Raw genomic sequence first — 25,770 nt, 5'->3', positions numbered from 1 at the left:
TAAAAGACATTAACGCTGTAAAGACTTACTATTGGCATCGGCCATCTCCTTGGCTTGATCGCGCACGTCCTGACGTCTTCGCTCGATGAGCATGCTCGAGTATTTGGCCATCGTGGCGATCGCTCGCTGTTCCAGCGCCACAATCTGCGGTAGCTTTTCGTCCAGACACTCGACCAGATCGCTGACGTAGCACTTGATTTCCTGATAGAACCGGTACTTGGCCGCCGCAACCGGTGCCTTCTGTTCGCTCTGCAGATGATCCAGCTTAAGTACTTTGACCTCCTGGGTGATCTTTTCGATGTCGGTGATATGTTTGAAGTTTAGTTCCTTTGTGGTTTGCAGTTTTTCTGTGAGCTGTTTTAGGATTTCCTGTGGCATTCGGGGACCGGAGGCTTTCTGGTCTTTGCCAGCGGTGGCAACGCGTGCAATGAGCCCAGCAGAGCTGGCCTTGGTGTTGGCTTTGGACAGTCCAGATGTTTTCGCGTACGCTTGCTCCAGAAGGGCTCTCGTCGAAAGGGCACTGTCGTCTTCGTTGGACTGGTAGGACTGACTGAAGCCTTGGATCATGTACTGTGAGATGACCGATTCTTGGTGAGCCGATACCAACTGGGCACCGGTAACGCCCTTGCGAATCTGTTGGTTTTCCCACTCCTTGGTTTCCATGTCGGAATCTTCGGCGGAGTCTGCGGAAGAAAATAGAAGAAAAGGTTAAGTCAAATTATAGATCTTGACCATTAGACGGAATTTCTAGAAGGCTGAATTACCAAAAGGCAGAAATAGCGAAAGGCGAAAAACATCAAAGGGGAAAATTACGGATGCCAGAAATTTATACATAGATGCATACTGTTCAGTGTTCATTGCGCTTGTATAGGACCTATGTGTCACTTTCTTCTTTCTAGTAATATCAAACATCCACAAAATTCCTTAAGAAAATAGGGAATTTTTGAACTCATATTGGAACACCAGATTTTTTTTTTCTATTCATCTCTTTGAAATTTTCTTTTAATTTCCTTCAAATTGAGTTCACAATTCTCGGATTTCTTAAAAAAGTAATGTCTCCGAGATTGCACTGGAGATTGTGGTCAACCATTTTCAACGGCGGTAAGATCCCCCGTACATTGTATTGGAATTTCCCTATGGGCGTTTGCTGAATGGAAGTCTCACAATAAAGGTGCCAATCTCTGAAGATCCTTCGACCCCAAATATTTCACTTTTCAAAAGATTGCTACATTTTAGGAGACCATATTGTTTTCTGTGCATATTTCTTGATTTTTTTTAAATAAGAGAGGCAAATCCTAAAGAATCCAAAGACCGGTTTTTTGAAAAAGAGTAATTGTTGGATGCTATTGAAGATTAATTCTTGACTACCTTGCGCACCTTGCGGCCCGCGTCATATTCCGAAACCGTTTATGCGGCCAGTATAATCAGTTAATAATCACTGAGGAGCAATTCTCGCTGAAACCAGGCCGCCATCGGCACCCATCGTTAGAATTCCAATTTTTTTTGTCACTGATCGCTAGTTTTCGATAAAACTTAAGGGTGGTCCTTTCTGTTTTCTCAAATTGGTCGACCCCTCGTACGCCAGCTAGCTGAACAGTTTGCGAAAAAACCCATTTTTAGATAAATCTTGGGTATTTCTTCACGGGATATGTCTCATATTTCGCTTGGAACACATAGCAAACTTAGTGGCATCGTATAGAGAAAGGATATAGCTTTCAATTAAACTTGAAAAAATTTTGGCGGTCATTTTGAATTTGGCCGCCATCTTGAATTTTGTCAGAAAAATCGATTTTTCACCATTAGCGCACCGCTAGTTTTGAATTCTGAGATCACCATCAGAAAGCTGAGGAAAAATTGCGTAAGATAGCCTACAGAAACTAGGTGAGCAATGATATTTATCCTATCAAATGAACGATTTTCTAAATCATGTTATACGATTTTGACGTATATGGCGAGTGCAATCAATACAAACATAATTTTTTGTACAACAAAGAAACAAGTTTTCAACCTTTGGTGTTTCATTCGAGTCGAGTAAAGAATAAGAATATTATTTTTAGTGAAAAAATCTGGCGGCCATCTTGAATTTTGACGCCATCTTGGTTTTAGGTAGTAGAATTAACTTTTCACCTTGATAGCACTCAGCATGTCGAATTTAGAGGCTACCAATAAATAAAAGGTTACGTATACTCTTCTTCTCATTATTCTTTATTTTACTGACGTTACGTCCCTACTGGAACTGAGCCTGATACTCAGCTTTATTAGTTCAAAATCCAGGTTATTAAACAGGAATTTTCTTTTTTTATGCGATTTCTGACAACAGAATAATTCTTCGACATATCGTTGAATTCAGTAATCTATATAAATAAAAATGGAATGGTGTTTGTATGTCACGAAATGGCCTACGAACGGGTGGACGGATTTGAATTATTCCTTCTTCGTTTTGTTCGTCACGGGTTCCGACGTGTTTGTGTGTATAAAAATATCAGGATATTCACCGGGAAACTTGGAAAAACGAGAGAGCACGGAACTGTCATTTTGTATGGGACGATACATAGCGTTTTTCAACAGCCTACTTGATGGCAAGACAAAGTTTGCCGGGACCACTAGTCTATATAAATAAAAATGGAATGGTGTTTGTATGTCACGAAATGGCATGATAACGGGCTATTAGATTTTGAAAATTCTTCCGTACGTATGTTCCCAAAGTGTTCCGACGTGTTTGCGTATATAAAAAGTACAGGATAATGCACGGGAAAGTCAAGAAAAACGGAGGTGAACGGAACTGCCATTTTGTACGGGACGTTTCATGGCGTTTTTCAACAGCCTACTTGATGGCAAGACAAAGTTTGCCGGGACCACTAGTAATGAATAAATAAATTCAATAAATGAAAACCGTCAAAAACATTGATTGTATTAAACAAACATTTTTTTACCCTATGCATTGTTGTTCATTGTATGAAGTTTATAGATTGTGTTCCGTGTACGGAAGAAGTCATGCGATGCGTGAACATCTTTTGTGTTTCCTTTTCCTACCGTTTCTATCCCGCGCGTGTGGAGACTTTTCTTCCACGCCCCACCTTCATGCACGATCACGCCACACAAGGCTCTGTGCAGAGGAAGGAAGAGTGAAAAAGTACAGTCTTCAAGAAAGTGTCGACAGCAACCAACGTGTTTAGATGAAAGTTCAAACTCTCGTGTTAATTAGTAGTTAATATACAGTAGTTAAGTACAAAACCCAGTGTTTTAGTTGAATTCCCAGTAACCCAGTCCTAGTTCCGAAGAAGTGTCCTCCCGAAAGAGCCGTAAAGTGTATCGGCTACAAGACGAAGCGTCCAGCGAGGGATCCTTACCCTCTAGCTTCGACCGTCCCCCGAAAAAGTGTTACAGTCCACTTTGCTCGTTCCCCCAGACGGAACAGATTGCGTGTCGGGACATTAGTAAGTGGTAATATCTGTATTTCTAACGTAAAACATTGACAAAAGTGCATTAATTTATAATGAAAGTCTTAAAATTTGAAGCAAAAAACATCCTTGATTTTCTAAGCCATAAAGTATCGTTTTTAGTACCGCCCAACATGCATGTGAAAAATAGCGAAATTGAATGATGAGAAGCAGGTTTTGTTCTAATGTGGACGTAATGCCGAAAGGTATATAATTTCGAGGTTAGAAAAACTGGCGGCCATCTTGCCTTTTGACGCCATCTTGGTTTTTAGCAGTTGCATGATTTTTTACCATCTCAGTGCTCATCATGTTGAATTATAAGGCCTCCGTTAAAAAAAACAATCAGATCCTATCTTTCTTATCTTATCTCAGCTGTTCAACTGATTGTTCATTTGTATCAATGGTTTTAGACCAAATTAATGAAAGAAATAATGCTATTTTACAACTCGAAGATATGCAGAAGAATCATTCAGGTAGCAAATAAGCGTTAAAAAATCCTATTTGATAATTTGTTTTTAAAACTAGTCAAGCTGAAGGGCTGGGTCTGTTCCAGTAGGTACGTAACGTGAGGAAAAAGAAGAATAAGTGTAACGGTAGCATTGAAATTCAACATGTTGAGTGTTAACAAGGTGAAAACTCATTCTACTACTTAAAACCAAGATGGCGTCAAAATCCAAGATGGCCGCCAGATTTTTTCACTCAAATTAATACTCCTATTCTTCATCTGTCTCAAATAATACACCAACGATTGAAAACTTGTTTCTTTGTTGTACAAAAAATTATATTTGCATTGATTGCACTCGCCATATACATCAAAATAGTAGAACATGATTTAGAAAATCGTTCATATCATAGGGTAAATACCTTTGCTCACCTAGTTTCTGTAGCCTATCTTACGCAATTTTTCCTCAGCTTTCTGATGGTGATCTCAGAATTCAAAACTAGCGGTGCGCTAATGGTGAAAAATCGATTTTTCTGACAAAATTCAAGATGGCGGCCAAATTCAAAATGACCGCCAAAATTTTTTCAAGTTTAAATGAAAGCTATATCCTTTCTCTATACGATGCCACTAAGTTTGCTATGTGTTCCAAGCGAAATATGAGACATATCCCGTGAAGAAATACCCAAGATTTATCTAAAAATGGGTTTTTTCGCAAACTGTTCAGCTAGCTGGCGTACGAGGGGTCGACCAATTTGAGAAAACAGAAAGGACCACCCTTAAGTTTTATCGAAAACTAGCGATCAGTGACAAAAAAAATTGGAATTCTAACGATGGGTGCCGATGGCGGCCTGGTTTCAGCGAGAATTGCTCTGAGGTAGAATGTAGAGTTTAACCCATTGGCGACAGTAACTATCAACTGACTGAATCCAATTCAATCAAATGGAATTTAATATTTCAGTAGCCGCGCTGTCGTATTTTTTTGACAAGACAGGTGGAAAAATCACATTTCCTACAAAGCATCAGTACGGTGCTCAACCGCGTGAATACCAAAAGGTTAAGAATGGTGATTGAAAAAGCTTATAATTTCGAAAGGATTCCTCTAGATTTTTTCTAAGGATTTTTGCAAGCATTCTTTAGAGAGTGTCTCCAGATATTCTTTCAATTATTCCAGAGTTTCCTCTAAGTAAGTCATTCAACATATCTAAGAATTACGAATTACTGCTCCAAAGATTCCTTCTGGGATCATTTTCGCTGTTATGGTAATACGCACTTGGTCCACTCTGACTGCACACTTTTATCGATTTTTATTGATCATCCAAAGTAAATTTGCTACATATCTCTCGCAGTTTACAGCATTCATCAAATCTGATCAAAGTGAAACGGCGGTAAGGTAATTTCGCATCTAATGAGAGAATAATCCAATTTTCCCAAGTTTTGTTCTTGGTCCCCTTTGACTTAACGCCGACCATATATGGGAATTCCTTCTAAAACCCATGCAAGAATTCTTTTTGGAAATTCTTCCATGTATTTCTAAGCGACTCCTCGAGAAATTGCTCCAATGATTTCTTCAGAGATTCCTGCGAAAATTCTTCCAGGGATTCCTCCACAAAATTCTATGGGCGTTTGTGCAGGAATTCCTTCAGTACAAGAATATTTCTAGTAAATTCTTCAAAATTTCCTCCAGGGATTTTTCCGAGCTCATTTCCAGGAATTCGTCCGGAATTTTCTTGAAAGAATCCTCCACGATTCACTCCAGGGATTTCCCCGGAAGTTCTCTGAAGCATGACTAGTAGCGATTGAGTAGCTTTTAATGGGAAAATGAATGAGCTAATACCTGAAAAATGACCAAACAGGAAAATACACCAAATTTAAGCCAAGAAATCAAAAAGAAACCAGGATGAGAGTTTTCGAAAGGGTTTTCAATTAATAATAATAATACTAATGATATTTCTAACTGTTTCTGGGAATTCTCGTGACATCAAAATAAAACTTTCTGATCGTACTACTGTTTAAACTTTTCCATGATTTTTTTTTAAGAATTTCATCAGAAGTGCGGTATTTTTTCGAAATTGTTTTAAAATATTATTTAATTAACTTCTTCAGGACTTATATGGTGATTTTTTATAGACTTATTCGAAGAATTTCGTTCATGATACCTACAAGAATAAAATCTGATTTTTTTTTTCCAAGGATTATACCCGAAATTACTTAAGGGAATGCATTACGAATATTTTCAGTAAATCCACAGCACTTTTTTCAGAAATTGTTCATAGAAATCTAAGTTTTTCAGGAATTTATTCATTGATTATTTTATTGATTTTCCCATGATTTTCTTTTACCCCTCTAATACACAAATTTTTATTTTTGATCTAAATATCATTTTAAGTTATCTAAAATCGTTCTAAACACGTTTTGGACAATGATTTATTTTTATTTACAAATCTTATTCATTTTGGTTTTTGATTTTTATAATTTTTATTTTTGAACATCCCTATCCTTTTTCATTTTTCTATGAAGCCTCTTCTAGTTACTGATTTTTAGCAATAATAAAAATTCAAGTTTTTACGGTACTTTTAAAATTAATACATTTTAAATATTTTTCTGAAAATATTTTTATTTTCCGTGTAATTAATGGAAAAACAGGTTTGAACTTATTTTAATACCACCAAGCTTTTCTTCTGTTATAGGTTAATAGTAGAAAAATATAAAAGGTATGATTTTTTATATTACACGTTAAATAAACCCCAGGCATTTGTAGGTTACATATACAATTTTTCAAACAATTTTCAAAAATACAAAAAAGTTTCAAAAGTCATAAAAAACTTTTCTCATATGCGTGTTATGAGTCAAGGTTTAAGCTCAAAATAAAATCATTTTGATTTCCGAGCTATGAAAAAATACACAAAATTCCAAAGTGTACCCCGTCAAAAGGCGGGGTTGGGTATTAGAGGGTTAAATTACTTTTGGTATCTTTGTTGTTTTTCAAAAATTAAATTCATATTTTTCCATAAATTACTTATAAATTCAAGAGATGACTCCACGGATTTTTTAGAAATTCCTACAAAAATTTTCGCTCCGAATTTCGTTGGGATTTTAGCCAGAAATTACTTTATGAATTACCCCAGAAGTTCCACCTAAGACTCCTTCAAAGGTTAATTCAGAAATTACTTCAGGAATGTCTCCAGTGAATTGTCAAGGAACTTTTTTAAAAATCACAGGAGAAAATTTCGAAAAAATGGGAGATATTTTAAAATCTTAAGTTATCTATTACGAAACTTCTGTAGGAATTGATTGACTCCTGCATTCTGATCTACACATAATCAATTATATTCATCGTAAGAGGATAAATTGTAAATTTGAAGCCTCTATAAAAATAAAGCAAATACTGTCTTGTAAGAATTTTTGGAAAACATCAAATCCCTAAAGAGATTGACATAGTTAATAGAATATTTTTTATATTATTTGCTAGTGTGGCAAATGTAATGTTTATTCTTAGATTATTTTATGGATTCCGTTGAAATCTTCAAAGCTGATGATGTAAAATAACGTACCTTGTAGGACACATTTTTTTTTATTTCGATAAAATCTGTACAGCCGAAAGTTGTTTTTTTACGGTGTTACTGTATTTTAATTTTTCGAACTAAGGAGATTATGGTAAAATTCACCGGAATCCGTAAAACATGCTAAGTGTGTTAATGATGCAGACTTTATTCAACAAATGTCTGGAAGGACTACAGGAACAATTCCTGCGTTAATTTCAGGACGTATTATTGAAAGAACTTTTGGTAAATCCACAAAAAGTATTGATCGAGAGAACTCTAGAGGATTCCTGATTGTATTCTTGAAGAAATATCTGAAGAAATCACTAGGAGAATTCTTGAAGCATCTCTGACGAAACCTCTGAAGAACCTGTGAAATAGTTACTTAAGAATCTCTGAATGCATCTCTGGGGCCTGTACTATTTTTGTAATAGGATACATTCACGAGGAAAAATTGACTTTGAACTCTAAAGTTCTTCCAGTAGAAAAAAACTTTTTTCTTTACCTTCGCTTAAGGTTTAAACCTCGTTAACCCATATGATTATGCTAGGTTTAACACCTAAGCGGGGGTTAAGAAATCAGCAAGGGTTCTGAATTTTCGTATCAATGATGCGAAATCTACGATTTTTCGCACGTAAGGAGAATTCTTTTCTCGCTTCCTCACGTGAACATCTTTTTTCGCTCACACTAATTTTCCCTGGAGCAAAGATGGAGGATAACCGAAAATCATTCCACTCATTTCACTCCATCATATCTTCGTTCACCAACTGCTCCCGAGAATTATCACTATGTGGATAAACAAAAACTAGTGCCGGCGACGGGATTCGAACCTAGAACATTGCTAAAAACGACCGCGATGCGTGAACGCTAACCATGCTACCACACCAACTGGACGAAATGAGTGGTTAATTTGGTGCACTGCTGCTCGTGGCGACGGATACAGAAAAAGTTCTCCATGGATCGAAGAAAGAGAAAACAAACTTCTCACAGCTGCGGAAATGTGCAATTATCTATTTTCGCAAAGCAGCTTATCGCTGAAAATTGTTGTGAGGGATGAATCCATTATCGTGAGAGTGAGTGAGAATACGGAAGCCTGAAATCGGCCCTTAGAGACTTGCATTAAAATAGAGACCAAGTATCTAAAAAGAGACCTCCTACCAGCCCAGCTAAAAGTGTATCTGGAAATTTGAATAGCGATTTATCCGTTAAATAACTCAAATAATTCCTCAAGGTATTCCTCCTGAATTTTTTTTGAGAATTTATCAAGAGATTACCCCTGGAATATCGTCACAGATTCTTCAAATACATATTTCACCAGGAATGCATCCGATGATGTTTCTGTGGATATCGTTTACCAAATAGTTCAGATTTTTTTTTCTATTATGTATTCTACGAACACCATCAAGTCCATTTTCGGAAACAACCCTGGAGGAATTTCAATAGAATTCCTGGAAGCATGATTTTAATAATTTCTGGACTATTTTCTGAGGTGTCCTAAGTAAAAGTGTATATAATATGGCTAAATAAGCCCTTCAGAATAAATGTGTATACCGTTTTGACTCATATTCCGAACACTTAAGGCCAACAGTGACTTCAAATGCATCTGATTGGCATAAATTAGCTGATATTTGTGTAAATTTCAATTTCTTCGCAAAGCCTAACTGTTAGCTGCTGGGTGTACCAATAATAATGTTGATTTAATTAGTTTTAGTATTGTTTTTACGTAAAAGTATGGAACAACATTTTGATTCAAATGCCGAACACTGTGTTTATTCTGTCTCATATTCCGAACACCTTGATTCAAATTCCGAACAGCACGAATGAACCGTATTTAAATGAATAATTTCGCTAATAAATTTATCTGAGCTGATCCTACTGGTTTCAAACTAGAGAATCATCACTACTCTCGCGCTATGAATTATATTGGAGACGTTAAAATTGAATTGCAATTGACTGCCATTTCCTTGTTATTTGGTGACATATTTCAGCGAAACATTTCAACCAAATCGCCATACAAAAACCGAGTGTTCGGAATATGAGTCTGTTCAGAATTTGAGACAAAACGGTAAACACGAATGAATTCCGTTGAACGGTTAACGAATGCATAAAAGGTTGTCTGATGACGACCACGCAGACGAAGGTCTGAACTGAGCCGAAATAAAGAGCGATAAGCAGTCGTATTTGATACCTCGAAGCAACAAGTTTACTTTTACCAATCGTATCACAGTCTTGCTTAGGGCAGTCCATTTTATATAAGTTCCGGATATACGGACATTTCATTTTCTAGAAGAATTATTGTATTGGAGAAGTTTGGAGCGCTACATACTATCCCCGATAGTATCAGAGATGCGCTTGCGAATGAAGCTCCTAGTGAAGCAGCAATAATAGCTTTCTTCAAAGATGCGGGACTTTACAACAAAATTTGAGACGCTGAAGATGCAATCTTAAAACCACTAAACGATACACGACAACGCTGACACCAACTTACTAGCGATATGGATTACCGAAGGACATTGACGCCTAGAAACGATACCTGATGACGACTATGCTGCCCATAAACGCATAATTGTCCCATGTGAATAGGAAATCCAGCAAACATGGGACTGACATGCATTTATGGGCAGTATGCTGACCATAAATGGCTATCGATTTGGTTTACTATATGGATTTCAACGCTTACAATAGAATAGCTTACAATTTTAAAATGTATATATAAAATTTGAATGACAGGGGGGCCTCTCAACGCGAAGCCCTCTCTTACACAATGATGGAGACGAACCAGCCACAGGCTGAAAGTCTCGATAATAAAGATAATAATAATAATAATAATAATAATAATAACAATTATGTATTGGAGAAATCGCTGAAAACTTGCAGAGTTGCAAATTGCAGGAAGTAATTTCATGGATGTTCCATCGGATAAATTTACTTGTGGAACTTCCCGGAGAATTTCTACAGTAATTTCTATATAAGGGGTCGTCCCTAAATGACGTAGCTTTTTAGGGGGGAGGGGGGGTCTTCACGAATTTGTGACGAAGTGTGACGAGGGGGAGGGAGGGGTCATAGCTAGTGGACGTAGCATTTTGAATCAAGTCCGTAAAAAGAAAGGCACTGAAAAAAATGCATGCAATTATTTTTTATGAAACTTCTTTTTTTACACTTCTTACAACCATAAGAAGGGTATAAAGATCGCTTGAAAAACCGACTTTTGATCCGAGGCCCGGAGGGCCAAGTCTCATATACCAATCGATAGAGCTCGACGAACTGAGCACATGTCCGTGTGTGTGTATGTGTGTGTATGTGTGTGCGTATGTGTGTGTGTATGTGTGTGTGTGTATGTGTGTGTGTGTGTTACAAAAAATGTCACTCAATTATCTCAGCCGTTTGTCAACCGATTTAAACACTTTTAGCTCTAAAAGAAAGCTACAACATTCCCATAGAACGCTATTGAATTTCATTGCGATCGGACATTTCGTTACAGAGTTATGATTCAAACAGTATCGTGAAGTACTAGAAAAAGCATATTCTTATATTTTCAACTGTCTGCATTTTGATCGATATCTCAGCCATTTTTGAACCGATTTAAGTTCTTTTATCGGCTAATAAAAGCTCTGACATTCAATCATAAGCCTTCAAATTTTCATTGAAATCGGATTACTAGTTTCAGAGATATCATTGGAAGAATTTTCTTAAGTACTGGAAAAAAAATTTCTCTGAAATATTCATTTTTTTACATTTTGATCAATTTCTCAGCTATTTTTAATCCAATTTAAGCTCTTTTTTCGTCGATTGAAAGCTCGGATATCATTCACAACCATATTGCAATCGAATTATAAATTACAGAGATAAAAATCATTATTTTCAAAAATCTCTAAAATTCCCCTTTTTTTAATTTAAACCTGCACATAAATCTTAAAAAAATCGCTGGCAAAATCATTTTATGACATCAATTTTTCATTTTTCGATATTATTTTACAGGATGGCAACATGGGTTTATAGACCCTCTTAAACTATGATAATAAGCGTATGAAAACTAATAAAGTTCGATATCCGCCTTTTGACGTGCAGTTTCCTGGACTTTTTCGCAAACCATTAAACTATTAGGGCAGATAGAACATAGTCACAACATCCTAAAGTTTAGTTATACACCGGGGATTCGCTGGTTGGAACACGACTGCCTTCCATCTAGCGAATCCGACCCGTTAGTAGGAAAGACTGATAGCTGGTGAAAATGCTCCACACGAACGCATCTGGACAGCAAATCGCCACAAACGCACATATACATACGCATTTGTTCTATATATGGAGACTTCAAAGCGACGATACTCAGACGTCAAAGTCAGTTTGACATTTTCTGTTGACATTTGAGTGCTTTTAGTTGGAATATTTTCCAACCAGCGAACATCCAACCATCGAGTCATTCCATGTAGCGGAACCCCAACGAGCGAATCCCCACTGTACTGGTACAAGGTTCCAAATGAATGATGAATAATAATTATCTCATACCTGTATGGAAATGTAAGAAGGGTTCAGTCTCACCATCGGTGGATTAAGTCAGGTTTTTACTTATAAACTTGGGTTATACAAAACATTCATGTGATAAGACTGAAAAAATATCTATGAAACTTTAGATTATCTTGATAAATGCAATCAAACAGATGTTTTGAAGCTTTAAATAATTATGTGAATATTATATTATATTCGTGTCCTAATTAATAAATTTATAAATAAATAAAACAAGTTTAATGTAATGAATAAAAATCAATGCTCTAACAACTTGGAGTACATTTTTTACTTGGAGTACAATATATTTATTCCGTGAATTATGCCTTCAATGTTGCAGGAGATCTCCACCCAATCAACTCATCATTTGTTTTGATATATCAATGCTCTTGATGGAATAGCCTGAATATTGATAAGGATAATAGATTCGAGTGTTATCAAAATGGCCCTATCATTAAATTTTGTTAATAACTCGGTAATTTGAAGATTTTTTATTATTTAACGGTTTCATTATAGGTTGTGTAAGATTATTTCAGTATGGAAACGATAATGAAAATCAACTGAAATATTAATAGAGATTATTGTATTTGTATAATAATCGCTAACGTTTTCTAAACATTCCAAATATTTCAACTGTAATCTTTTATGTATCTGGCCACTGTTTGCTAAAATGATTTGAAATTGGATAATATTAACGATGATTCATTTGAAATCTATTTCCTTACAACGAATAATTAAAAAAAAAAAATCCTCTAATATAACGAAATTTTTGTTCAATATGTTATAAAATATATTGGACCCTAACTCGACAGTAACGAGCTTCATCAATCCAATCAATTTTTTTTCACATTTTTTATAGTAAACTTGTTTTTTTATGGTAAGAACAGCAATAGTAATATAAGTTTGTCACGTTTACCTCGGTTCCGCGTTATGGAATTTTTTGGAATTCAGCTTGTGCTTTGAAACAATTCTTTCCGAAACAAAGCTTCGCGTAGTAAATTTTAATGAAATAAAATCAGTAGTTGAAAAGCTACATTAGTGCAAAAACAAATGTGAATCGGCAAAAGTGGAATAAATGTGAACCTGAGGTGTGATCGATCGCGAGCGTTTTCTGGCATGACGAAAGAGGGGATGGAAGCGGGGTAGATGGAAGGCTTACATGGCGATGACAACTCCACCGTGGCATTCGATCAACTTAGTGAGATTGTTCTGATTTTTATTATTATTTCAAGTTTTATTTACATATCACAACAAATAGGGGAAGTTAGTCCAAAATGCCACTTTGAGAATTTGTGGCGTGTGTTCGTTGTGATTCACTTTCAATTTACATACATTAATTGCTATTTTACGGGAGGGGGGTCAGAGTAACTTTTCTTTTCGTTTCAGAGAGCGAGTAAGGGCGCTTAAGCCCAGGCTTTAGAGCCAGGACACACGGGTGAAATGCCTGTGTCCCATCCTAGGAAAAGGAGACAATGGAGTGCGCATTAACTTTCTTAGCAACGCCACTCCCAACGATTTTGCATATCTCCCTAAATGGAACGGTTGGTACGGTTGTCCCCGTTTCTTCCCTCACAATATTTCAAAATTTTCTGTCTATCATGTTATTCATTCATGAATAATCTGATCGCCGGAAATTTTTCAATTACCTCCAAACCCCAAGTCTGCACACTGGGCCTGGCCATTTTAATATTTGTATCAAATCATTGATATGCTGCAAATATTAATGCTGACAAGAAAATATTGGAAGAAATTTCAGTATTTCCAGAATGCTTTTCAATATTGGCTGTGCAAGCACTTAGAATAGAATACAATAGAACAGCAATAGTAATATAATTTAGTCTATAAGAAACTGGACACCAAAACCAAGGAAAATGTTTATTGAAAACTTTTCCAAATTACTTTTGTGCGCTACTCTATATCAAACTGTTAGAATAGATTATCCTTTCATTTCAGTCAGTAATTAATATCAAACTTAGTATTGAAGTTCTCAATTCCAATTTTTTGTTTTAACCCAGTCGCCAAGGAAAACAAATAAAAAAAATATAGGGGGGGGGTGTGCTCGATATGCTACGTATTTTCCAGCATTTGTGACGAAATGCTGCGAAAAAATGCTACGTCATTTATGGACGGCCCCTAAACTTCCACAGAATTGGCATCAAGACTTAGTGGGAAAAACCCTGGAGGCTTTCTGAGAGAATCCGTGAAGTGCTTTGCGAAGGAATACTTGAAAAAGGTTGAGATGTTATATCTGGAGGAACCATCGAAGAGACAAAATCATGAAAACGAATACCGTTATTATTGAGTTGCGTCATAAGCGAATATGCTACAAGATTTCACAAAATGCCTCTCAAATTCCTTTTGAGACATCCGCAAAAATTAAATTGTTGCTCGATGCAATGTTGGGAAGAGTTTCCGGTTCCTAATTGGATATCATCATAGGTCGTCCATGGTTGCGTATAGCTTCCAAAATGGCATAGAAAGACACGTTATCAAAAGCATCATAGGTCAATATCTAAAAAACATACTAGCCAGAACTGCTTCTTTGCGAAACTTGGCTAGACATATTGTTTGCTAGACATGTTGAATCACATAGTTGCAAGATGGACATCACTGTCGTGATGATTGCTCTAAATCTAAAACTCTTTAGTTCTATATAAAACGCATCTGCTTCTTTCGGGAAAACATTACAGTGACGAAACAATCGCGGATGCTATGTCCGTACATCAAAGGAAATGTGAATTGAACTTCTTCATGTAGGCAATTCTCCCTTACTCGATATTCGGTAAGTCGATATCGAGTTAGAGAACCAAAGTAAAAGTTGGTTTTCATGGCTACATCGATGGTCCATTGAATCGCATTTGCACTGGATTTGTGCTCAATACATCCCTAACTCGATGATCCCTGACCCCTGATATTACAAACACCGAAAGCACCCGAAGCTTGGACTTCATAGAATCCAGTCGATTTGTCTGTTTCGCAGATAATATGACCAGTAACGACATAACATACCTTCTCGTTGAACGGAATAAAACTGCTCCCGCCGTTCCTCGCGTTCCTTCGCACCCGTAATGGCCGCCATATCAATCCGATCGTCATCCTCGTCCGATCCATCGCCTGCTCCATCCTCTCGGACCACCCGTTTCTTACTTTTATCCTCCTTCGGCTCTTCTACCGGAATGAAGTCTCCTGAAAACCGATACAAATCAGTCTCAACTTCTAAGTTCACCGTTAAACATAATCTTTACAAACCTTGCTCCCTTGCTTTCTGGCGGCGCTTGCGAGCCGCATGGATCATGGCCGCATCCGGAATGACCCCATTCTCCAGATACATCTTGAAGTTGTCCGGCTTGGCGAACCGATGATGGTGACCCTCGCCGGCGCTCTCATCTTCCTCTTCTTCCTCCGAGGACATGTCGTCCCTGCCGGCACAGAGAGCTGCCCGGCCATTCAGAATCTGCTGCTGGTGCAGGTTCGGATCGGATTTCTTGACCACCAGCTAGAAATGAGATTCGTTTCCGAATTGGGGGGAAGAGAATGGAAGAAAACGGGCGAAGATTAGCATTGCGCGAAATGACATAGGGATTTAACTAGCGTGGAATGAAAAAGCATTCGAAGGTGAATCAAGGATTGGAAAGATCAACAGATGCGCTAGTATTTTTTATGAGAAGGATTAGCATGGCTCCTCGCGCAAATTGTAAAGTAGTTCGCGGTTTTTATTATATTTTTATTATATAAGTCTACAACCAGCAATTTTTTTCTCTCGAATTAATAGAAACATCTTTTACTATGATAAAGAAACTGTGGCGCTTTCAAAATAGTTTGTTCAAAATCAAATAGAGCAATCTTTTCAATGTGACTAAGTAAAAGTATCGTGCGTTTTCGTAATAACAATTTTGGATTATTTTGTGTGGAATTGGTAGAAAAAATTGAATAATAATAACCTTACCACAAAGTCGTCTGTGCGTATTTCTGTTTGGATATTAGAACTAGATTTTTCACACTTTTCCCTTTTATGTTTATCTTTGTCCGGCTCTTCCGAGCTTCGGTCTTTTGCAGCGCTGCCTGAGGACGATTTGACGACAGACTTTGATGACGAATCTCCGCCATAGCTCGGACCATCCCGGGACGAGCCGTTCTTCTCGGCGTGCTTTTTTCGGCGTCGTTCTTTGTCGAGAGACTTCATGACCTTTTTGCTCTGGGAGGTCTTTTTGACTTGGAATATTTCGCCTTCCTCTGCGGGATCGTCGGGTGTTGATGTCGATTTTGGAACGAGAAGGAAAAGGGAAAGTATTGCGATGATTGAGTTGTTCTATAGAAAATGCTGCGCTGAGCAGATTGGATAAATTGGATTGATATGGTTGAACACTACGATCTTATGAACTACTTTTTGTAGTTTCATAGTTTAAACCATTACACAACGTATTTACATAATGTTCATACAATGCCGAGTTTGCGTTATTACAAGAATACATTCAAACAAGAAGTTTCAGTAGGTATAATAATTATTTCATGATCTCAATAGAGATACAATGCAATCAGCACATGACAGAGCAAGAGTATTTTATTTCTCTATCTCTAGACGAAGTACCGTAAGGACGCCATTCACCACTCATTTAACAGCATTTCAACATGATGAATTCTGTCAAAAATCAGTCGTTAGATATTTTCATAACTTTTTGCGCTAGACGCAATGTGAATGTGAAATGTGAAAAATGTATAATGGTACCGAATGACATGTATTCCAATGATAAAGGTTTAGGGCGCCATTCACCGCTCATCCTAAGTATGAGGCCCTGACCACAGCATTAGTTGGAATCAATTTTCTTTCATTAGCTGGTTGTTATCTTTGTACTGTAGTACGACAACATATTTAACATTAGCAGCTAAGAAGCATTTTTTGATCTGCCATAGTAAAATCATTGTTGAACTCATATTTATTGACTTAAACAGCCTAAAATTATTTTTTAGAAAAAAAATATAAATAAAATCATATAAATTTCATTCTGATACAACCCTTCTTGGTATACCAATACATGCGGGGGGACGCCATTTGGCATAAAGTCATTTGGCATAAAGCCGTTTGGCATAAAATAATTTGGTATAATATTCATTTGGCATAATGGACGTTTGGCATAATCATTGAAAACTGAGTTGCTATGTTTTTGGCATTACCATTGCTAACATTCTCATATGTGATTTTCCCTTCTTTTGGTCATAGGCTATTCTTTCTCATTACGTTGTTAAACTAGTAGTTTGCATTGTAACTACTAACATTTTCATTGACAATTTGGCCTTCTTTCCTACGTTAGCATTATAACTACTAATATATTCATCGACGATTTTCCCTTCTTTTGATCACCAGATCTTCTTTTAAGTAGCACTATTTAAATTTCTAATTTCTTTTCTTTCATGCCAAACGTCCATTATGCCAAATGACCATTATGCGAAATCACCATTATGCCATACGACTTTATGCCAAATGGCTTTATGCCAAATCAGAGTGTCTACTCGTTTAGTGAAATTCCCTGATATTTCCAGGTTTTTTCCAGGTCTTAGCAAAAAATTCCAGTCTCAAGAAAAACTCTTAAATACTGATGATTATCGAATTATAAATTTTAAATGAATTTGAACTCATTTATTACAGTAGGTCTTAAATGGCTTCAAAACACTAACAAAAAAAGAAGATTTCATTAGTTCTTTAGTCATTATTTTCCAAGGAATTCCTTCTACAATTTCATTTTAGAAACCTCAAGAATATGATATGGATTTTTCAAAGGAGAACCATAAAAAACACCTCAGAGATTTCATTAGGAATTCCTCCAAAAATTCTTCCATCGCTTCCTTCCGGGTACTCTCAAAAATACCCGTTTGGAACATCTAAAAAACAGTATCTTCTCCAGAAAGCACCTCTGGGTCTTTCTTAGAATCTCCTACAACATTCTTTTTCAGAATATTCGAGTTGAAATTTCTCTGTGGATACTTTCTGAATGTACCCTAGATTCCTTCTAAGATTTCTTAAGAAATTACTCAAATAATTCTTTGAGATATTTCCCAAGTAAGTCTTCGAATATTTTTTCAGGCATTTTTAAAAGAATATCTCTAAAGAAATTTAATGAAAATTTTTCAGATATTGTTAAATAAATCTTTGATAAAAACCTGGACGAGTAATATTTTAAAAGAAAACCTAAAGTAAACTCCGATGAAGTTTGTGTATGGTTTAAAGTACATAACTCTTGATGAACAAGGATCCCTGAAAGAACTCCTGGACACTTGAGGAAGTTTTAGAAGATTTCCTAGATCAATTGTTAAGATATTGAAAACAAAAATCAATCGAATAGCTTATCCCGTAGGATTTTCAGAATTATAATTCCTTGAATAACATCGGAAGGAATTCTCAAAGAAGTTTGTATGAGAATGATCGGAGTAATTACTGGAAAATTTGCAGTAGTGTTAGCTGGTGTGGAACCTTGACTAAACTTTAGAAGATTCCAAAGGTATTTTATTCGAGAAATTAATTGGAAAACGTTTGGATGAAATGCTGAAGAAACTCCTACAAGCATTATGATGAATCGACGATCGAGTTTATTGAGAAATCCTTCTTTCCTAATAGATTTCCTCGAATGACCTCGACAAACTGTTGGAACGATTCCAGGAAGTAACCATGAATGAACTCCAAAGGAATTTACATGAAAAAGCGTAGGATTTCTTGTGGGGTTTCTTGGCAAAATATCTAAGCGAATTTCTTCAAAACAATTTCTTCCTTGAAGAAATTTCTGTATATGAATCTTTGGAAAATTCTTTAGAGCAATAACTAGAGGAATCGATTGAAGAATTAGTGTATAGTTTGGGATAGTTTTCGAAAAAATAAATCAAGGAAATAAATTAAAAAAATAACGGGAGCACAATCTGGAGAAATTCCTCTAAGCATCCTTTGGAAATTCGCTGGATGAATTTTTGGGATAATTGGTAGAGAGAACTCTACAAAAAAAAAATCATCTTTGAAAGTATTCCAGATCAAATCTCTTGAAATTACTGGGATATTTCTTGAAGCTTTTCCTCGAGGAATCTGAGAACAAAATCTAGATGAGCCTGTTGAATAGTCGCATTAAGGTACCGTGGGACAAGTGGGTAATGGATTTCGCATAGTTGGGATTCTTCAAATTCTAGAGACCTTAAACTAAAACAAATGAGGTTGATTTTTATGTAAAATTAAAGAAAAAAGTACAGAAAAAGTTTTTGAAAAATGTCTCTTTACTTTTCACTTGCCCTACAGGCGGGGCAAGTGAAAAGTTTATCGTTTTGAACAATATATCTAAAAACTAACAGTTACATTCATGATTTATACTACCTTTAACATTTGTTAAGGCGCCCAATGAACAATAACATAAGTAATAAATAAACAAAGAAAACTTTTTTCTTGTTACTTGAATTTTCTTCTGTTCAGTTATGTTTTTCGAAATGATTCGACAACATTATAACTGCAACATTTCCAATGCTAGTTTTTACATCATGGGACAGCAATTGCATTCCTGCTCTGTAGAATATTCACCGCTCGTTATTTGTTTTTAAGAAAATCGGATATGTTGTAGGATAACTCTTCAAGAGAAATCAAACGGAATCCTTCAATAAAGTATTTAGAAACTTTTATATGTGGATACACCTATACCCCATTTTCTATGTTTTGTACTAGCTTAACATAGACATTCCACGAGATTTTCGTGCGTTCTCTCATATTGGAACTTTTCAATCAACGTCTTCCTTTTAATCGGCTGTCCGAAGTAAACATATTGATATCGTAATATTTGGTAACCTTATTTTTAGAGAAGTTCCATGATTTGACCGTGATAATAGCATTTATCGCTTTGAGTATAGTGTTTCTTGAATTATCAGCACGTTCTATTGGTATATGATAATTGCGAACCTTGAATACTTATAGCTACCTAAAGAGAAAACACAAATTCAATCTCTAATGAGAAACTTTTCACTTGCCCCACGTGATTAGAAAATTAGAGGTGTTTCAATTTAGTTATTTTTAGGTCTATGTCGAATTAATTCTCAAACTTTTTTTTATTGCAGTTTAAAACTGTCAGAAGGGATAACTTAGAAGTGGTACAGAAAATTATTTTCCGCAACTTTTTTCCACTGAAAATATTAAAATAAGGTTGCACGCCGCCAACTTGTTACGGAGTAACAGTTGACAGGTTAACAATATTTCGCTCTATAATGCAATAATGGCTGAAAAATCTCAGACATCTCTTACCTATCGTAATGTTCTCAATGACCTCAATGGTTTACGCATGAGTTTAAAACGTTTATTCACATATTCAGTAAAATATATCACTTGTTTTCACTTACCCCATTTACCCACTTGCCCCGCGGTACCTTATAGTCTCTGAATGTTACTGTGTGTAATTTTGCATCAGGATTAACTGCAAGCAATATAATGAATATAGTGACTTTAGAGACCATTTTGTTCAAAACAGACACTTTAGAGATCTTCCTTCAAAAAAAGATTTTTTTTCAAGACTTGCATTGAAATAGACACCAAATATCTTAAAAGAGAGTTTTACCAACTCTGCAAAGGACATAAAATGTTTTTTTTTTGTATTTCATTAGAATTTCTGCGAACAACAGGAATGCTTTAAATACATTCTGAGATCGGGCTATTCAGAAGATTCATTAAAAATTATTTATTTTACTAGTGTGTACGTGAATTAATCATTACAATTACACTGCGGAACATTTTCTTTGTTTCAAGCATCAAAATACTGCTAGTCACTTAAATTAGAGTTACTGAAACCATGGCTGTTTTCAAAAATATTTTCTAGTTTTCGAGATATTAGGTGTTAAAATGCATTGTTTAACGTCTACAGTCAACTTACATGCAAGAACCGGCTTATATGAAGATTTATTTGCTTAGTTTACTACAGAATTCAAATTAATGTGTAAGGAAATACTTGGCTACGAATTTCATAATACTTTTCAAAGCTCAAAAGTTATTTGTTGATACATTAGAAAAGTATGGTCAGAGCCGTAGCGTGGCCTCACGGCGCCCTTGGCAAACCTCCCTTTGGGCGCCCCCAAGCCAATTTTGTTTTCATGATGCGAGTTTGTATGTGATTACCGTTTACGTAAAACATTCCAAGTAACCATGCTACTCAAGCTGTAATTTATGCATACAAACATATAAAGCACATAAAGCTAGCACTATACTATATAACTACAGTTATAAGGAATTTAGAGTTTAGACGAAATTTTGAAAGTGGGATTTTCATTCGAAATTTTTCTCAAGAAGGCACAAAACCTCTTCATCTTTTTATATAACGTAACAAAACAAAAGAAAACTCAAAACTAAAGGCTCATATGGCAAAGATATTTGAGTTAATATTATAAATTATAACTTCAATATGACTCTAGAAGGGCCCTTTCCCCCTTTAAATCAACTTTGATTGTATCTATAAAGTAATCCAGTTTTATGTTTACCGTTTATATACCTGAGTTACAGCTTCAGCAGCATGTTTCTCGGGAAACTAGTCAATTGTCATTAAAAATTATTTTTAGAATATTAGAAGGACTACGATATGGAAGTATTATCGAAACCATAAAAAATATTATGCTGAGACTTAAGTATTTACTAAATATTTGATAAATATCAATAGACGATGTACAAGACAGATTTTCTTGAGAACTGTTCAAAATCTGATGTTTTGAAGTAAGTAATTCATAAGAACATTATTGTTCTTGAGACGCATCTGCAGAAAATGCTGAGCTTGGCATTAATGAAATTCTTCTTAAAATAGCGGACACAATGTGCTAACTATATTTTTGTTTGCTTAGAAAAATGCAGAGGTTTCTAGATATTTCATAATAATTTTGCTTAACAACTCCTCCAGAAAACATTGTTTTACTTGTTTCGCCAAGATGTTTCCGAAAAATAGAAACAAATTGTTCAAATCCTTTGAAAATATTCAATTAAAAAACTTTTTCAATTTTATTTGATGAAATTTATAATTTTAATTCCCAAATAGTAACACGAAAAATAGAAAATTGTTTAATTATTGATAAAAGGTACTATGGAACAAGCGCAGAATTCATTACGATTTTTTTTTGCATTTCAGAAATTATATTGTAATGTGATCTAAAATTGGTTAGTGCTTAATCTTCTCCAGTAAAAAAAACTTGATTCATACTAGGGAAAACAAATTTCATTCTTTTCAACTCATGTGTGTTTTTCACTGACACAAAATTCTCTGAAAATGTTGTTCAGGATTATGGGGTTTCCAGGTTGTGATTTTTTTTAATATTTTGCCCAACTGTAAAGAAGTTTACAAAAGAAATCCGTCAGAAACTCACCTTGCGTCATGTGAAATGTTCAGGATTTACTGTTACAATTATGTACCGTACTCTGATAATCCTGTGAAAGATTCCATGAGTTTTCCTCAGGTTTTTAAGAGAATTTAATTTGTGATACAGTGAGATTGTCTTCAAAAAAATCACGCTCGATAGAATGTTTGTTTTTTTTTATGTGTTTAATTTGAATCAAGTGTATTTGGATACTTCATTATTTCTTCTCAAGATCACTTAGAGATTTATCAAATAATTATAATGTTAACTTTAGAAATAAATGTATAGAAATCATTCAAAATATAAAAAAGTCTATGGAAGCAATTCAGGCACTGTTTAACTTTTCCGTTATTACGTTAAGGAGTTTCTTTTCAAATTGTGGCGTAAGAGGCGCCCTTATTTAATAAATCTCTTTCAAAATATGCTTGACGCATTTTGGCGCCCCCCACAGGCTGGCGCCCTTGGCGGGTGCCAACCTGGCCAACCGCACGCTACGGCACTGAGTATGGTATCAGGGTGTCGACTCAATTTTGAAAATAAAATTCCCTGACTTTCCCTGACCTTCCAGTTGTTTTCCAGAAAAGTTCTTTTCAAACTTGAAGATTCGTATAAACAAAGATGTTCTCGGCTAGTGAACTACCTTAGACCTAATTTAAAATTTTAGACATGAACGAAAATTTTGGACTCCTTCCTGATTATAACTTTTTTATACAAGAGGCAACACTATTACAATCATCCACCATACTTTTTTTGTTGGAAGAAAGCTATCCTCAAATTTGGCTATTTCTTTTTCCAGGCTGAATTCTAGCCAATGCCATAGAACTTTCTTGGAGAATTGCTTCAAGGAATTCCACATAGATTGCTCAGAAATTCTTCTTGAAACTCTTAAGATATTTTTCCAGATATTCCTTCAATACTTCTCAATGAACTCTTGAAAGATTTCCTCCAGAAGCTCCTCATCTCCAAGATTCTCTAAAAATTGTTGTTTCATTCAGTTTTAAATATTTCTAAAAATAGCATTTGGATTTCCTAGAACTATTTCAGGAATGCTTATAAAAATATTTTTCAGGATAACATATTTTTTTTCCAAATTGTTTTCATTTGTTTTGAATATCTATGATAATTCTTCAGAATGATTCGTTACAGTTAATATTTTAGGATTTCGATACGAATTACCTCTAGTTTTGCTCCCCGAAAAAAATATCTAAATATTTTTAACAGAATGCATTCAGGGCTTGAACAATGCGCTGATTAGAAGGTTTTTAATGTTTTTCTTGTACTTGTCGTACCTTCAGCAATGCTCCGAGGAACTCTTCTAAGAATTCATCTAAGAGTATCTCTAAGTAATATCACAAATTGTCAATAGCAGGGCTGGGCAAAAATCTGAAATTCACTCAACAGTAGCCAAACAAAGCCAATCACAGTCAGTGAAGCCAGTGAAACTCACGTCCATCGCTGCTGTAGGCAAAAAGCCTTGAAAATTGCAGAACACCCGTTGCTAAGGGCAACCCAAAATTACTGTAGAAAAATGTTCTATTTTCCGCTGCATTTCCCGCATTAAGAGCCTTCAATGACACTAACGTTTTAGAAAATTCATGCACCCAACATAGGCTACTTGATGAGATTCACATTTTGAACTACTGTACTGGGAATGCCACGTGATTTTCGCGAAATTCAAGCCTACTACTAATACCATTCCCAGCACTGGTCAATAGATTATCAAGATTATTTCAAATGATATTCCTGAAATTTCTGCGTTTCAATGATTTTCTGGATTACTAAAAATAATCGAGGAACTTTGAGAATCATCCTCAGAATTTCTGGAGAATTTTCTGGGCCCTGGTTCCTTAGTCGAGTGGTTAGAATCCACGACTGCAAATCAAAGCCATGCTGAAGGTGTATTGATTTAGCATAATCCATTACTTTGCAGACAATAAACTCGTTTGATGTTGTAGTATTGATATTTTTTTCGCTGACCTCAAGTGAAATTCCCTGATTTTCCCTGACTTTCCAGGTCAAAATAAATTCCCTGACATTCCCTGACTTTCCAGGTTTTTTCAGGTAGTCGACACCCTGTCAAGCGTTACGGCTCATACAAAAAGTGTAACGGTGGTCAAAAATTTCAAATTTTAGCGTTACGTAGTAAATGAACGCTGCCCAAGCAAATGCGTAGTATGCACCTGAAACGTAAAGCGCTCAAGTAAAATGTCTCCTTTTTACCGAAGTAATTTTGACAGCCGATCCAATATGAGCGAAATGTCACTTTTACTTGCGGAATAATTGAGCGGCACATTTTTCCGTACGGAAAAGTGACAGCTCCATTTGATTTGTACAGCAGGCGTTACCTATGTTATGAAATCAGCTCTACTTTTCAGCAGCGTACAGCTCAAGTAATTTCGGTAGCGGAATAATTCCTTGACCGTTTCTTGTCCTATCCTTTTGCACAGTACTTATGATCAGCGTACCGGCCAAAAGCCAGTTGTCTCCTCTCTCTCAACTTTTAACCAAGGGTGTTACTAGCGGCTCTTTATAACTACCTCAACATGTCGCTGGTTCTAAAATGTAAACATTCATACAAAAGTACGACCAAACAATGGTGAAGGCGTGAACAATTTTATCGAAAACATCCTTTTTGAGAATGTAGCAGAATTTTTTGATTAAATTTCGAACAGCGCTCTGCAATAGCGCGTAGCAAATAACTGCTTGCCAACAATATTTTTCAAGCGCATTGATGATTTTTACTTCTGCTGTTTCGCTCAAGAGAAGTAAAAAATTCTGCTCAAGAAATGGTAAAGAAATTTCCTACAGTGAGCTTCATTTGAAATGACATTTTCTTTTCAACTGCGTACTGCGATCAAAGAAAAATGCTTTTCTTGAGCATTTCGTGCAAGAAATTTCCCACGCATCGAGATAAGCGATTAGTTTTCTGTTGAAGTGCATACTTCGCTTTAAGGCTTAAAACTGGTTCTGCACTTAGGGTGGTGGCTTTTCAATGTTACTCCCATTTGACAGCCGCCCTCCACCCTTGGTTTTAACATGTTAGGATAGTATTGGTCCCAAGGATAATTAAAAAAAGCGGGAATAAACTAATCTTCCACTTTATATGGGAGTTTTCATAGCGTTATTCAACAGCATACTTGATGGCAAGACAAAGTTTGCCGGGACCACTAGTGTAACAATAAAACAAGGTAGGATGACAACCAGAAAATTGCTGTTGAAGATGGTTGTTAATCTTGTTCTGTTTTATTGGAATTATCACATAAAGCCGATTCACAGAAGGCCGAACCACAAAAGACCGAAGACATACTAGCCTACCACAAAACACAGGCCGAACACACAGAAGGCCGAATTATAATTGTCATGTCAGTAAATAGTTCAAAATTATCATGAGGATAAAGGAACTGAGGTGGCAGTAAGCCGCTGAAGTCTCCGATACCTGAAGGGTATGGTTTAAAAATCGTGTTTGCTCCACACCGCTCTTTCGATTCAAGATCAAATTCTG

General features: G+C 35.9%; 1 protein-coding gene across 2 annotated transcripts in view; it reads right to left on the bottom strand.

Moving 5' to 3' along the window:
* The window catches only part of LOC5567372 (PAX3- and PAX7-binding protein 1), a 53,952-nt gene that overhangs the window by 23,911 nt on the left and 4,271 nt on the right, over positions 1 to 25,770 (bottom strand). Inside the window, exons 2-5 of one of the 2 annotated variants that reach the window (XM_021853907.1) lie at positions 15,871 to 16,157; positions 15,174 to 15,420; positions 14,934 to 15,110; positions 30 to 683 (exon numbers count right to left, since the gene is read on the bottom strand). In XM_021853907.1, coding sequence (XP_021709599.1) covers positions 30 to 683; positions 14,934 to 15,110; positions 15,174 to 15,420; positions 15,871 to 16,157 — 1,365 coding nt within the window. Of the gene's footprint in view, positions 1 to 29; positions 684 to 14,933; positions 15,111 to 15,173; positions 15,421 to 15,865; positions 16,158 to 25,770 lie in introns of those variants that run through there. The other variant, XM_021853909.1, reaches the window with a different exon arrangement.

Source organism: Aedes aegypti, chromosome 3, assembly GCF_002204515.2.
Source record: "Aedes aegypti strain LVP_AGWG chromosome 3, AaegL5.0 Primary Assembly, whole genome shotgun sequence".
Taxonomy (NCBI): Eukaryota; Metazoa; Arthropoda; class Insecta; order Diptera; family Culicidae; genus Aedes; species Aedes aegypti.
Note: the sequence above shows the minus strand (reverse complement) of the source record. Positions and strands in the feature narration are given on the sequence as shown.